The sequence below is a fragment of the Pistacia vera genome, unplaced genomic scaffold (assembly GCF_008641045.1).
Source record: "Pistacia vera cultivar Batoury unplaced genomic scaffold, PisVer_v2 Contig344, whole genome shotgun sequence".
In the NCBI taxonomy this organism is placed as follows: domain Eukaryota; kingdom Viridiplantae; phylum Streptophyta; class Magnoliopsida; order Sapindales; family Anacardiaceae; genus Pistacia; species Pistacia vera.
The window spans coordinates 2,753,479-2,768,497 of NW_022196162.1; the positions used below are offsets into that span (position 1 = coordinate 2,753,479).

At 33.5% G+C, this 15,019-nt stretch overlaps 1 protein-coding gene across 1 annotated transcript; it reads right to left on the minus strand.

Annotated features, from left to right (window-relative positions):
• Nucleotides 1-254: 254 nt before the first annotated feature.
• LOC116138857 lies at nucleotides 255-4,762 on the minus strand. Its single transcript, XM_031424516.1, has 6 exons — nucleotides 4,692-4,762; nucleotides 3,886-4,028; nucleotides 2,603-2,698; nucleotides 1,995-2,516; nucleotides 1,190-1,809; nucleotides 255-930 (listed from the first exon to the last, which is right to left on the minus strand). The coding sequence occupies exons 2-6, from the start codon at nucleotides 4,022-4,024 to the stop codon at nucleotides 355-357; spliced, it is 1,953 nt and encodes a 650-aa protein (XP_031280376.1). The 5' UTR covers nucleotides 4,025-4,028; nucleotides 4,692-4,762; the 3' UTR covers nucleotides 255-354.
• Nucleotides 4,763-15,019: the final 10,257 nt, after the last annotated feature.

Sequence of the window (15,019 nt, forward strand, 5' to 3'; positions counted from 1 at the left end):
TTATTTTTTGGGTGGGAACATGTCATTAACTCTTATTCCTATATAGAGAGAGTATCACTATAAAAAGGTTTTATTGTAATATCCAATTTATTGTTTGCTTAATCTACTTCATTTGTATTACAATCCCATGACTATTAGGAAAGTATATATAATGAACTTGGACATTCATCGGAAGATATTTACTTAATTGTTATTGTCAAACTCGGATGCCATAGATTTTTGAGCAACAAAATTAAAAAAAAAAAAAAATACACTTAATAAACAAATATTCTTATCACCAAAGGGTACTACAGCTTGCAAATGAAATTACAGGTTGGCAATTGTAAATACATGATACAACGACATCATATAGACTTAACAGAAAAACCTAAAGCGGAATGAGTACAATATATCCCTCAGAAGACTATACTGTGACGAATCAAATGCAAACAGGGGTAGAGATACAAATATAATACCAAGAATGAGGATTGCATTTGTTCTAGGGTGGTCATAAGCTGTATAAAAGCTTGATATGAAAGCTAGCATCATGGTTCCTATAGATATGAATAGCGTTAACAATCCCACCACCAACTTAAGCGGTAATGATATCAAAAAATCATTTTCTACGTAACGGGATGTAATAATAGATAAAAACATTAGGATTGAAATCAAAGAAGAAGATAACGCAATCACTTCTGCCATAGCAAAAATACGGAACTCAATATTCCTTCCTTCATTATCATTGTTACCTCCTCGTACAGGGAAAGCAGCTTGAAAAACCATTAAAGCAATGATTGCTGCAACAAGCATGCATTGACTAGCTATGCTCCTCATCCACTTTTCTCCGTCTTTCAGTAAGCCTGCATGTGTACTAGTGAAGAGCTCTCTAGGTGTTTTGCCTTCTGAATTCTTCAATTCTCTAAATGAAGGCATTACAAGCTTTTCAACATCCTATATCATTAATATGAATCATTAATTTTACACAAAGAAGTTGGTAGCTTCATTTTTTAATTATAAATTCATTACCATCGGAATTCAACTCTATCTTTAGTATTTGATTTTATTAAAAAAGTCACATTATAATCAGAAGATAATATTTTAATTAAAACTTTAATCAAGAGTCATCAATAATTTGTATTTTCTCCAAGTAAAGGTATAAAATAATGATAATTAAATAATAAGACACCAAATAAGCTCTAAAAATATTTACCTTAAAAATGCGTAACTCTCGCTGCATTTCTAGAGCTGCACCAGGCACCATGCTTAATGGTCTTGGATCTGGATATTTTGTAGCTAGATGTAATAAACTATTTTCCTTGCTCAGTGGTTTTCGATCTGGATATTTTGCAGCTAGATGTAATAAACTATTTTCATTGATGTCTGCATATGATGCTACCAAGTGTTTGTTGAAACCTATCTGATCTATTAACTTAAACAAATCATCATGACGATGTATAATCGCAATGTGAAATATGGTCCGTTCGTAATCATCTTTAAGATGAACCAAATCAGGATAAAGTTCGATGAGTTTACCCAAGATTTTGAAGTTCCCCAATTGAGCTGCTTTGAACAATAAATCACGATGCTCATTTAAGTAGTCCCAAACTTGGTCACGCTTTGCCTTGAATATCTTCTCCCAAAGGCATTCGACTAACGCTAGAGCTTGATTTAATAAAGTTGTTTTGTAACATTTGCTCTTTTGGTCCAACAGATGAAAGGGCGTTAAAGCCAACCGATGCAAGGGTGTCAAAAGATCGTCGCCATGCTCGTATTCAGTCATAGCCAATTCATTTTCATTATCATCACCTTCTAGCAGTTCCCTTGCAAGGTCTAAGAAATTCATCCAAATAATTTTAGCACATGTAGCCCACAATTTATAAAGCAAGGGCAGTATACATTACAAGTATATTGGAGGACTATTATGAATTACCTTTTCTAAATGATACAATATCTTCAAAATAATAAATAAATTTAAGATTAAAATCAAGCAAGAAAAGAAATACTTGAATACTTACCGTACAAAGTAGTATCGATGCTATCAAAAAATAATTGTTTTTTGTCAGCTAATGTCAGTGTTCCTCTATAATACTCCCGGTATAAATATGACGCCATTTCCCTTTCTCCAAACATAGCAGCTAGATTTAGTGGAGTCAAACTACGGCCACCTCGGATTGTCAACAGGTCTGGGTCGTTATTCAACATTTTCTCAGCAATTGATTTATTCCCAGCCATAACAGCAAAACAGAAGGCAGTGTTCCCTTTTGCGTTTTGCAACTTGAGATCATCTGGTGGTATCTCATCAATCATCTTCTCTACAAAGTCAGTTTGATTTGCCCCTGCTGCTACATGGAAAATAGTTTCATATTTCTCTGTTATTGCAACATTGAATGGGCTTGGTGATGAAGCGGCACTTAATGGGCTTGATGAAGAATCACTGAACAGTGGATTATTTAACTGACTTTTAACTGCATCAATATTTCCCTCTAGTGCAGCTTTAAGAAGAAACAAACGTAATTCTTCCTTTTCTGGGTTCCGATCTTCAAAATCAAAAAATAAATTGGATGAATATTACATATAAAATTAAAATATGTGTCCTTGTTTCCTGTTTTGAGAGAGAGCTAACCAGTCAACAAATGACGGGAAGGTAACCACTCAGTATTTGATTCCGATGATGACCTAGCTTCACTTCGTTCCAGATTTTGCTGCTGCCTATTATTATCTGTTGGAACTTCCGTCGATTCATTGGTTAGTTCAAGTGTCTCTCCCTTGAATTCTAATTGTTTTTACCAGTGCGAATGCTTATAAACGAAAACTGAAGCAAATCCTTATAAGTTCTACACGAATACATAAATTTCAATACATATATAAATTTTCAATTTTTTTTCTTCTCATGATCTCATCAAGGATACATGTGCAGATAAATCTCAAAGGTCACAAAAAGAGACACCATATATTTGTTTTTTCATTTGATCCCACCTACTTTCATTAGCAAATTAATGAGAAAGAAATCTAATAATAATAATAATTAATATCATATATTTACAGAAGTACAAATATCAAGCTACGCGTAACAAAGTCACAAACCACTTTGAATTACCCTTTCTTCTTCTTCTATATGTATTCTTAATAGTTAATAGGAATAATTACCTAATCCGATAACTGTATGAATCTTATTATCATTCTTTGTATGAATTGTATTTCAATTCAATAAAGTAAATTCCCTTACAGGGAAACTACAAACAAAACAATGCAAAAAGGGCAAAACTTTTGTGATTTTTTACCGAGTAAGTTAATCTTATTATCACGCCTATTTGTTATTTTATAAATTCCTTTTCGTTTTTCTGTTTTTCATGCTTGAAATTTGTGTTAAATATTTTCGGTAACCTTTTTTGATTTTACGTTCTCACAAAAATGTTTTATAAAATTTAGCCTTTAAAATAAAGAAAGAGAGAGCAATATTAAAGCCTTCTTAACTCTCTTTCACTAAAAGGCAGAGTTTATTAGCATCGCGTACCTACTTAAAATTGAATTACTTCAGCACTGCAACTTTTCCTTTCAATAGAGACATTTTGAGAATAAAGTTAGTAAAACATATGATTAAAAATATTTAGATTATTCATTTTTAAGAAAATATCTTGAAGAGAGGAACATCTTTTCATTTCCTTATTTTCAAAATACTATTTTTAGACAAACACATATCAAGTATATTTTCATTTATTGAACATATATAATTTAAATTAATTTTTTTAATATATTCAATATTTTCACAAAATACAAAACGAATTCATAAACAAATAGACTCTTAGGTAAAAAGAAGTATATGTGTGTGTATGTGTGTGTGTGTGTGTGTGTGTGTGTGTGTGTGTGTGTGTGAATGCTTGTTTATTATTATGAGAGAGAGCATACCAGTAGGCACAATATGACTCGTATTTGGTTTCAAAGATGATGGGGTAGCCTCACTTTGGTTCGTATCCTGCAGCGGCACATTAATAACTATTTCACCTTCCCATGATTCAGGAATTGATTTTCCATGTGTTGGCTCCATGTCTCTTGAATAAATGGGATTTATTTTTGTTATAAGACATGCTATAAATACACATTGTCAAATATAAATAGATACGTAAATGAAAAAAAATTTAAATGTAGACATCTTAAATTTTTTAAGACATATATATACAGAAAAGTCCTAAATGTTAGCAAATAGCACAGAAAAAAAAAATACAAAATAAATTCATAAACAAATAGACTCTTTGGTAAAAGATAAAATTTCACCTATGCTTATCAACTTATTTTTGTAGAGTACATCCATTCATTGATGAGTTGATGAACAAATATAAAATGATATGCGCAAATGAAAATTTTTATGACGGAAACATCTTAAAATTTATAAGACATAAGAACTTAAAATGGTAAGGCAGTCAGCTGCCAATAATTAATATTTAGTATTAGTACCCTAAGATTTAGAATCTTTTTTTTTTTTTTTTCGTTTAATATGTTAATATTTGGGAGTGGGAGTGGACTTCTAATTCAATTGGTTGACCAAACAAAAATGATTCACTATTGAACTTAAATTATATTGGAACGTAATAATATGAAATACAGACGTCTACTTTAAAGTTAGAAGTAGTGTTATACCTTGGTATTATCTATGAAGACGGTACAATACTCAACATATACAATACTAATGATTCCGAAAATCTGATGAGGGATACCTTAAGTAAAAAGTCGCAGGAAGAAATATCTGAACGGCGTTTTCGTAAGACTGAACTTTTACTACAGTGTACTCCAGTGTGCAATAAACTTTCAACACTCAAAAGTCTATATATATGCTGAGTGACGCGGGATAATACCTGTAAACCCCCTAATGTTTACCCTATAACCTTAGACCGCCTGGGGTATCAGGAATGACCATAAACCCCCAACTGTTACAATAAACGTTATCAATCCTGACATCTGACACAGGCAGAGGCAACAAATACCAATATTACCCTTCTCGTTAACTTTTTTTATATAATACTAAATATATTATTATTTAATATTTTCTTGTTACCCATTACAATTTTGTTTAAAAACAAAATAAAAAAATAAAAAATAGATTCCCAAACCCAACCCTCAAGCCACCCTCAACACTATCCTCACCTTCCTCTTGTCTTCTTCCTCCCCCACCGTCACCCTTAACCTCACCCATGCGCCACTCTCAGGGTTTATGGCTATTTCTGACACTAAGGGTTTAAAAGAATGGGGCAAACCTCAGAGGGCTAAGAGTATGAAATTTAACCTTGAATGACACCTAGACCCGGTATAAACATTTTAAGTTCAACTTATCATATATTGAAATGATAGTTAAGCAACTCAAAACCTTGACCTTAAAGATTAAATTATTACAATTATCCACTAAACCATAAGAGATTTATTATTAGTATCTTGCAATATAATATTTATAAATTATAAATGTAATTAAAAAAAGAAACTAATATTATGTTTAATATATTTAACATTTCTGTACATGTATTTGATATTTAAAAAGGTTAAATTTCAGATAATTAAAGTTCCATAAATATATTAGATAAGCCAAAATATTAAATATAATATGTTAAAAATTTCTTAAATATATTTGGTACTTGTTAATACTAAATTTAATTATCTGTAATATTTAAATATAATATTTATAATACTGAAAGCGTATAAATTTTAATATATTTATATTTAATACATGAGATTGCGTTGATAATCTAATCAAAAGACGACTACCATCCCCAATTTTTCTTGTCAAAATTTTTTTAATGTTTTTATTAAAAGTAATATTAAAATTTAAGTATCTTTTTACATAATTCAATAATATTGTAAATATAATATATTTTCTTAATTATGTATATGTTTTGTACCGGTAAAAATTAATATTTTTTTACACAAACTCAAACTATTATTTATAAGAATTGTAAATACACTAAATTAAATAATTTCCTTATTTTATTACTTTAATAGTTTGTAAAGGTTATGTTGCAATTAACTAACAAATTTCTTTAGCCTAATGGTCAAATACATTAGTTTAGATTATGAGTTCAAGTGTTTGAGTCATTTGAGTGCCATTAAATTTTATAAGGATAAAATGGTTATGTTTTCAATAAATCTATGGTAAATATGTAATCATGGTGATCAAACACGGTGTTTTATGCATCTTGACGTCAAAAATAAACAATATAGGGTCCAAGTGACTAGTTCTGAAGTTAATGGGGGTTTTCTGATATTTCAGTATTGTCAATCAATCAGCCGGTACTGGACAAATATGCAAGCATAATACACGCTGTACGTTATCTGTCCATGGACAAGAGACAAAGCTAACGGACAGTAAAAAAGACAAATTACTATTATTTGTAAAATCTTATACGCTGTAGCTACCTTGTTATTCGCGTCTTTAAATAAAATATTTTAGAATTTATTATATTTATTTTAATTATTAGGTATAACTAATACATTAACAAAAAAATTAATTCATAGAGTATTTGCAATTTTTGTGTTCATCTGTTGACACAACCGATCTAGTCAATTATTGATCACTCTTGTCTTGAGATTCCTTCCCCACGTAGCCGAAAGAACAAATATTGAAGGCAACTTCTGTTTTTTTGTTTCATTTTATATCTCTAAACACAGAGTTAGGTCTAACATTTTGTACCATTAGCTGTCATTTTTTATTTTTTTATTTTGTTGAGTACAACTTGTGCTTTTTTGTTTTATTTTATAAATCTTTTGTCCACTGGGTGATAAAATAGCTAATTTTAATTATATTTTTAAAAAATACTTTTGTTTTATAACAACCTAACAAAGAATTAATATAGTGCTTAATATTTATATATAGATTTTTTGTATCATTATACATTATTATTATTATTATTTTTTTTGTTTTCTTTTACTTTTATACTTTTTTTTTTTTTTTTGGGGGCGGGGGGGGGGGGGGGGGGGGGGGGGGGGAGGTTAGGGGCAAGAATGTGATATTATTTTTTATAATAGTTAAGGCTCGGATTTTCATTACTTTATTTGGGCCCAGGTATTAATTTTCTTTTAAAGACGGTTAGGCCCATAAATTAGTGCAAAAAATGTTATTGGCACAAGCCCAAAACCCATGGCCCAAAAAAAATAAATTAAAAGAAGGAAAAGGAAATTAGGATTTGAAGGGAGAAGGAAATGAGAAAGTGGTAGAGTTCGGCACAAACGGTGGGGAGGAAAATAAAGGAGAAAGAAGGGAAAAAAGGAAGAAAAGAAAAGAACAGAAAGTTGAACTGTATTTTCTTCTAACAGTTGAGAATTATTTTCAGCTTTACTACTTTCACACGTTATAAATTTTTACTTTAGATATTATTTACTTTTTTAAAGTTCTTTACTAGGCTAGACTGCTAGTTGCTTGCTCACCCCTGCTTTTCAGGTTTTTGGTTCGGTACATGGAAGGTAGCCCGTATACGTAGCTTCTTGTTTCTTTTTGGATATTTTGTATATTTCTTTTGAGAACCCACAATTATATGTTTTTCTATTTTCTATTTTTTCTTTTGTTCTACGGCAGAGGAGTGCCTGAGGCACTTTTTTTGTGGTTGAGTGTGGTAATTGGTTGACTGAAATGGACCAAAGGTCCTTATAGAGTGCTTTACGCCTGATTAATTGCAAGCATTGAGAAGTTCTGAAATTTGGGAATATTTAAATTATAGGGGAGACCACTGAATTTCTGTAAATTGTTTAGTTTTTGTACTGAAGTCTCTAATATTTTTCCTAATGGCTAATACTTTGACAGAATCCAAAATTTTTCACATCCCAAAGTTTGGGGCGTGACGATGATAATGTGTAGAATTAATCTATTAATTTATAAATATAATAATAATTTTTAACTAAAATTCAATATCACACATTTTATTCGATACCTTCAAAATTCTTTGCGATAACTGGACAATGGATTCTCTAATCTATAAGTAGAACTTACATGAGAAAGTCTCATCACCTTATCATTCTGTGGTGAGAGTGAGACTACCCAATAAAACGTTCTAGTATAAATGGCTGGAAAATAATTTGGAAGATTTACGGATTTAAAAAAAAAGTAATTTACTGGAATTGGGTAAAATTTAGAAGAGATAAGAGTGATTCAGTTTTGTGTGCTGAGTTAAAATCTATTACTTCAGGAAACTAACAAACAGATGGCTTACTTGGTGTTGGAGAAGGGAGAGAACGGTAAGAAGATGAGAGAGAATATAGGAATCGATGATAATTTAATTTTGTTGTGATGTGGCATTCTGATGACACACGTGGAAGTCAACTTGGAGTTGGTTGGTCAAAAGTAATTTGTTAAGACTTGAGGGGTAGTTCAGTCTTTTCTCTATGTTCTAAAACCTAAAACGAATTTAGGTTTTGTGCGCAGCTCACTTCTCTCATTTCTCTCTTGGTTAACAGAGAGAGAAACGGTTAGAGGTGCTGTGCTGGAAATCCAAGATCCGTCCATGGAATCAACGATGATGGTAGGTGTGAGTTGTCCTTCTTTTGTAGTCTTCTTTTCTTTGTATAAATATGTACTGATTTCTGCCTATTTGATGATGTATGAGTGGTGAGAGCATCTGGGTATACAGGTGTAAAATCAGAGGGTTTTGTATCGGGGTGATGCCTTGGTGTAAAAGGGGTGAGCCGATTCTTCTATAAGGTTTCTCAAACTCATAGTGAAGTTATTTTTCTGGTTGCTCTGAAGAGTGGATGTAGGTAATCTTTCAGATTACCGAACCACTATAAATCTGGTGTTATTCTTCTTATTTGCTTTACTGTATAATTGTTTTTCTCTTTTGTGCTTGTTTGGTTGAATGAACATACTAGACTACTACATGATTACATTTGTTTTGGGTCTTAATTACAACATATGGTATCAGAGCTTGGTTTTTCGAGTACCTAGGTTCCATTAATTCTAGGTTGTGAGATCCAATTTTTAAATCTGCAGTAATCTAGGGTTTCTATAGTTCTGTTTGCTACTTAGGGTTTTCGGCTAGTCTCTAAAATTTGGGGCTTTTAGTTTCTAAGTTACTAGGAAGGTTAGAAACTTAGAAATGTCTAAGTATGAACTAGAGAAGTTTACAAGAGATAACGATTATGGGTTATGGAAGATGAAAATGAGAGCTGTCTTATCAAGGATGGGTTGTCTGCTACCTTAGAGGGTGAGGAGAGTTTACCAGAGAGCTTGTCTGAAAAAGAAAAGAAAGAACTTCTAGATAAGGCTTACAGTTCTTTAATCCTAGGGCTAGGAGATAAAGTCCTAAGAGAGGTTAAGAAGATGAAAACACCAGTACAGATTTGGGAAAAATTAGACTCCCTATACCTGTCTAAGTCTTCACCAAATAGGTTAGTTTTAAAACAAAAATTTTTTAGTTTTAAAATGGATGAAAACAAGGTTTGGGTGACAACATAAATGATTTTAGGAAACTAATTCAAGACTTAGAAGTCTCAGTGTTACCATTGAAGATGAGGATCAAGCTGTAATTCTTCTGAATTCTCTTCCCAAAATTTTTTCAAATTTTGTTGATACTCTTAAGTATGGTAGACAACTCTAAAGCTAGATGAGTTTGTGGTACCATTACTACTAAGGATCTGAGTTTAGGAAGGAGGGTAAGTTAGATGGGAAGGCTGATGTCAGGGGCAGGTCTGAGAAAAAGGGGTTTAAGAAAGGTCATTTTAGAAACAGATCTAGTCAAAATCCAAGTTTGTCAGGAAGTGTTTCCACTGTCACAAAGAATGACACTTTAAAAGGGATTGTCCAGATAAAAGAGATCAGGGAAAAGAGCTAGTGCAGTGTTGATATAGCCTCAGATGGGTATGAAAGCTCTGTGTTCTTGTAGCTTCTGATAGGGAATCTGAATCTGAGTGGATTTTGGCTCTGGTTGCACTTTTCATATGACTCCAAATAGGAGTTCTCTTATAAACTTTTGAAGGTAGAATCTGGCAAGGTTCTAATGGGAAATATGCAGTATGTATGTTTAGCATTGGGATGTCAGATTAGGTCTTCATGATGGCAGTTCTAGAATTCTTTCAGAAGTTAGGTACATACCTGAGTTAAAAAGGAATCTGATTTCCCTAGGTAGTCTGGACTCAAATGGGTTTAGTTACAAAGCTCGGTGGAGTCATTAAAGTTACCAAAGGGTCCTTGGTGTTTATGAAAGGAGAGAAAAGGAATGGTCTATATGTCTTAAATGGATCCACTGTTATTGGAACAGGCATCAGTACATCTCAGAAACCTAATCAACCTTTATTTGGCATAAAAGGTTGGGACACATTAGTGAGAGAGGTTTAATTGAGTTAAGTAAGCAGAATGCTTTAGGGGAGATAGAATTGAGAAACTTGAATTCTGTGATCATTGTGTTTTGGGAAGATGAGCAGAATCAGTTCAGTGTGGGAAACCACTGTTCTAAGGGTATCTTACTATATTCACTCTGATGTGTGGGGGCCACCAACATCCATCTTTGGAGGATATATCTTCATTAGCATCATAGATGATTTTTCTAGGAGGGTCTGGATCTATTTTTTAAAAACCAAAGGTAAGCCTTTAGGAAATTTAAGGATTGAAGATCGATTGAAAACCAATCTGGGAAGAAATCAGGAAACTAAGGACAGATAATGGCTGGGTTTATTAATGTAGAGTTTGATAACCTGTGTAGGAGAGTGGAATTCTAAACATAGAACAGTTAGACACACACCCCAGCAAAATGGTTTAGCAGAGGATGAATAGGACCATTCTTGAGAAGGTTAGGAGCATGTTATCTGATTCTAGACTACCTACTAGGTTTTGGGCAAAGCTGCTCACACAGCAGTTTACCTGATTAATAGGAGTCCATCCTCAGCCCTTAGTTTTAGAACACCTATGGAAAAATGGTCAGGGTATCTTGCTGTTATAGAACCTTAGGGTGTTTGGTGTACTGTTTTGTGCATGATAAAACTGACAGCTAAACAAGGGCAATCAAATGTGTTTCCTTAGGGTATCCTGATGGTATAAAAGGTTATAGGTGTTGATTTTAGGACAAAGGTGTGTAATCAGTAGAGATGTTGGTTTAATGAGGATGAGTGATTGGCCTAAATCAAACTGGTTCGAGTGAAAGTGAAACACCAGTAAGGGTAGAACCATAAACCTAGAGTTAGGTGAAGACAACCCAAACCTGGACAGTACTGAACCAGACCACAATACTGATATCAGACCTTTAAGAGGAACCTACCCTAGAGGACAGTGATGAAAATGATAGAGTTGAAACTGAGTTGCAAAATACCAACTAGCTAGGGATAGAGAAGAGAGAAATCAGGTTGCCTAGGAGGTACTCACATGCTGATATAGTTGCTTTTGCCCTTCAAATTGCTGAAGACACTGATGAGGAACCTAGAACTGTTAAGAAGCCTGAGTAGTAGGGAATCTAGGCAGTGGAAACTGGCTATGCAAGAAGAGTTTGATTCTTTAATTAAAAACCAAACCTGGATTTTGATTGACAAACCTAAGGGCAGCAGGGTTGTAAAATGTAAATGGGTTTTTAAGAAAGGAGGGCATACCAGGGGTAGAAGCTCCTAGGTTCAAAGCGAGATTAGTGGGCCAAAGGGTTTACACAGGTTTGAAGGGGTGGATTACAATGAGATTTTCTCACCTGTGGTAGACTACAACATTAGGATACGTTTGTCTTTAGTAGCTCAATTTGGTTTAGAATTAGAGCAGCTGCCATCAAAACAGCCTTCTTAAATGTGATTTAGAGAGAAAATTCTGATGGAACAACCTGAATGTTTTGAAAGGGGATCTAAGAATCAGGTATGCTTATTAAAAAAATCTTTGTATGGCTTGAAGCAGTCTCCTAGGTATGGGTATAGGAAATTTGATTTTTTCATGTTAATGCTGGTTTTATCCGAAGTAGTTTTGATGTGGTTTTTATTTCAAATGTTTATACGAAGAATGCTATATATATTGCCACTGTATGTGGATGATATGTTACTAGTTTGTAGGATTTCTCAGAAATTGATAAATTTAAAAGAAATGAGTAAACATTTTGATATGAATATTAGGACAAGCTAGGAAGATTTTGGTATGAACATTGAGAGAAATAGGAAAATGGAAGTCTCATACTGTCACAGAAAGAATATGCTGAAAAACTAATCAAGAGTTATTATGATTGACTCTAAGCCTGTTAAAACACTTTTAGGTCAACTTTTTAAGCTTAGTGTAACCCAGTATCCAAAAACTAGAAGATAAGGAAGAAATGGCTTGTATACCATATGCCAATGCCATAGGAAGTCTGATGTATTTAATGGTGTGCACCAGACCAGATTTAGCCTTTGCTGTCAGTGCTGTTAGTAGGTTTATGAGTAATCCTGGAAAACATCATTGGGAAGCAGTTTAAATGGATCTTAGGTTGTAGGGTACTCTGTCCACTGGCATAGTTTACAGTAGTAAAAATTCAGGAAACCCCATCGGGATGTGTAATGCTAATTATGTTGGAAACATTGATAATGAAGTCCATGACTGGTTTTGTTTTACTATTTGGAATACCCTGGTTTGCTAGAAAGCTATCTGCAGCTATTGTAACTCTGTCCACTACCGAAGCAAGATGTTGCAATTACAGAAGTAGTCAGGAGGCCATTGTCTCAAGGGAATGTTGATTGAAACGGGCCTAGTCCAGCAACATGTTCCTATTAAAAGTGACAGTCAGAGTGCTATTTTTCTGTGTAAAAATCAGTATTTCATAGAGTCGAAACACATAGATGTTACACTTCATTTTATAGAAACTTGATAGAAGACAAAATTATCAGGTGGAGAAATTCCTGGTAAGAGAAACCCAGCAGACATGTTCACCAAGACAGTACCTTAGCAAGTTAGGCTCTTTAAGAGCCTTTGCATGTTGAAGAGAATTAAGAAGAATTTCAGGGGCAACTAGAAAGGGAAAGATCAAATGCCAAGGTGGAGATTTTGTTGTATGTGGCATTCTGATGACACACTGAAGTCAACTTGGAGTTGGCTGGTCAAAAGTAATTTGTTAAGACTTGAGGGGCAGTTCATTCTTTTCCCTATGTTCTAAAACCTAAAACGAATTTAGGTTTTGTGCACAGCTCACTTCTCCATTTCTCTCTTGGTTAACAGAGAAGAAACGGTTAGAGGTGCTGTGCTGGAAATCCAAGATCCGTATATGGAATCAACGGTGATGGTAGGTGTGAGCTGTCCTTCTTTTGTAGTCTTCTTTTCTTCGTATAAATATATACTGATTTCTGCCTATTTGATGTGTATGAGTGGTGAGAGCATCTGGGTATACGGGTGTAAATCAGAGGGTTTTGTATCAGGGTGATGCCTTGGTGTAAAAGGGGTGAGCCGATTCTTCTGTAAGGTTTCTCAAACTCATAGTGAAGTTATTTTTCTGGTTGCTCTGAAGAGTGGATGTAGGTAATCTTTCAGATTACCAAACCACTATAAATCTGGTGTTATTCTTCTTATTTGCTTTACTGTATAATTGTTTTTCTCTTTTGTGCTTGTTTGGTTGAATGAACAGACTGGACTACTGCATGATTACATTTGTTTTGGGTCTTAATTACAACAAATTTAATTATATTCCTGTTTTGCCCTCTCGAAATTGAATTCCTGTTCTGCCCTTCATGCCAAAACATTAAGCTAAATTCCTTTTGGCTTTAAATTTGACAAATGACTCTGTTTTGCCTTCTGGAACTTGATTATTACAGGTTAGCTGCTTCAAGAGTCATGATTGCGGATAATTAGCAGAGAAGCATCGAATTCCTTCCAAATTATTGTCAGAAGAAAGTTGTCAGTAATCCGAAGTTCCTGCAACTCCTGGGTCACTCATTTGTTTGATTGCTGAGAATTATTTGACATTAAATTTCCTTAATTCAGAATTCATTGGATCCAATTCCAATAATATAAATAAACAGGTTTCTTCATAATTTACACGAATCTAAAAATTAAAATAACTATAAGACTGAAGAATCTGTTAGATGATAAGCATATCACTCTTCTTATGTATAAATAAATATTACGGTGACTGACAAATAAGGTGTAATAACATTATTCTCATGTCAACTTTCTTTAGTATGGTTTGAAGTCTTTTCCTAAACGCAAATTGACCCCATAATCCATACTAGCTTCTCAAATAGCTAAATTGTAATACTCGGTCCATTGTCAAGACATTGCTGGATTTTTTTTTTTTTGGTACTGACCTCAAATAGTAGGGCTGAGAACGCCTCCCTCTTGATTCCTTTCCATGGACAAAGTAGTTGTTCTAACGATGCTAATGATGTTGAGTTTGCCATGTGTTAATTCAGGGAAAAGTTGTTGTTTGGAAAAGTAGAGATGACAAATAGGTGATATTGATGTTGATTATGATCGTTTTAATTTTATTTACGATATAATCTCTCATGACAAAGATTCTATGTTTTGAGCTACTTTATGTGTGGATCCAAAGTCATCGTTACAGAGCATGTGGCTTCATTACGGAATTCACTAAGCAGGTCAGCCTCCTCCTTCCACCTGGTAAAGTCATCTCTGGAAATTTTTTTTTTTTTTTTTTTTTTTTTTTTTTTTTTTTTTTTATGAAGAAGAACTATTTAGACTTTACGACAGCCACTTCTGGGGCAAATCCGGCAACAGAAGTTGCTGGGTTGGTTTGAATGTTTTTAGGCTTGACGAGGAGAACGATGAGTGGATTGCAGTGAAGGATGGATTCTAGGACAGACCCTTGTTTATGTTCAGAGAGTGTAACTTTTTTCTTTCGGCTCGAGAGTTGTCTGTATGTAAATGGAATTGTGTTTATTTACCTGATAGATTCATCCAAATGTCGATTGTGATTGTCCTGGAAGTAATGCTGTGATTTTAACTTGGAAATCGTTGCACTGATAAACTCTCAGCAGTTCCTGGCTATTCCGAAATTTTCTGGAGTCCACCAGTTTGGCTTTTCTCTAAGGGTAAGGTTTCTTTCCAACACTCAAAACAAATATTCCTAAAAAACAAATTGAATCCTGATTTTCTTCATAAATGTGAAGTTTCTTTCTATTAATA

Excerpts from the sequence above, each read along its gene's own strand:
- LOC116138857 (XM_031424516.1), bottom strand. The coding sequence starts at position 4,024 with ATGGAGCCAACACATGGAAAATCAATTCCTGAATCATGGGAAGGTGAA. Across the intron at positions 2,699-3,885 it reads GAGTCATATTGTGCCTACTG|ATAATAATAGGCAGCAGCAA; the intron begins GTATGCTCTCTC and ends AAGTTCCAACAG. Across the intron at positions 2,517-2,602 it reads TTCCCGTCATTTGTTGACTG|ATCGGAACCCAGAAAAGGAA; the intron begins GTTAGCTCTCTC and ends TTGATTTTGAAG.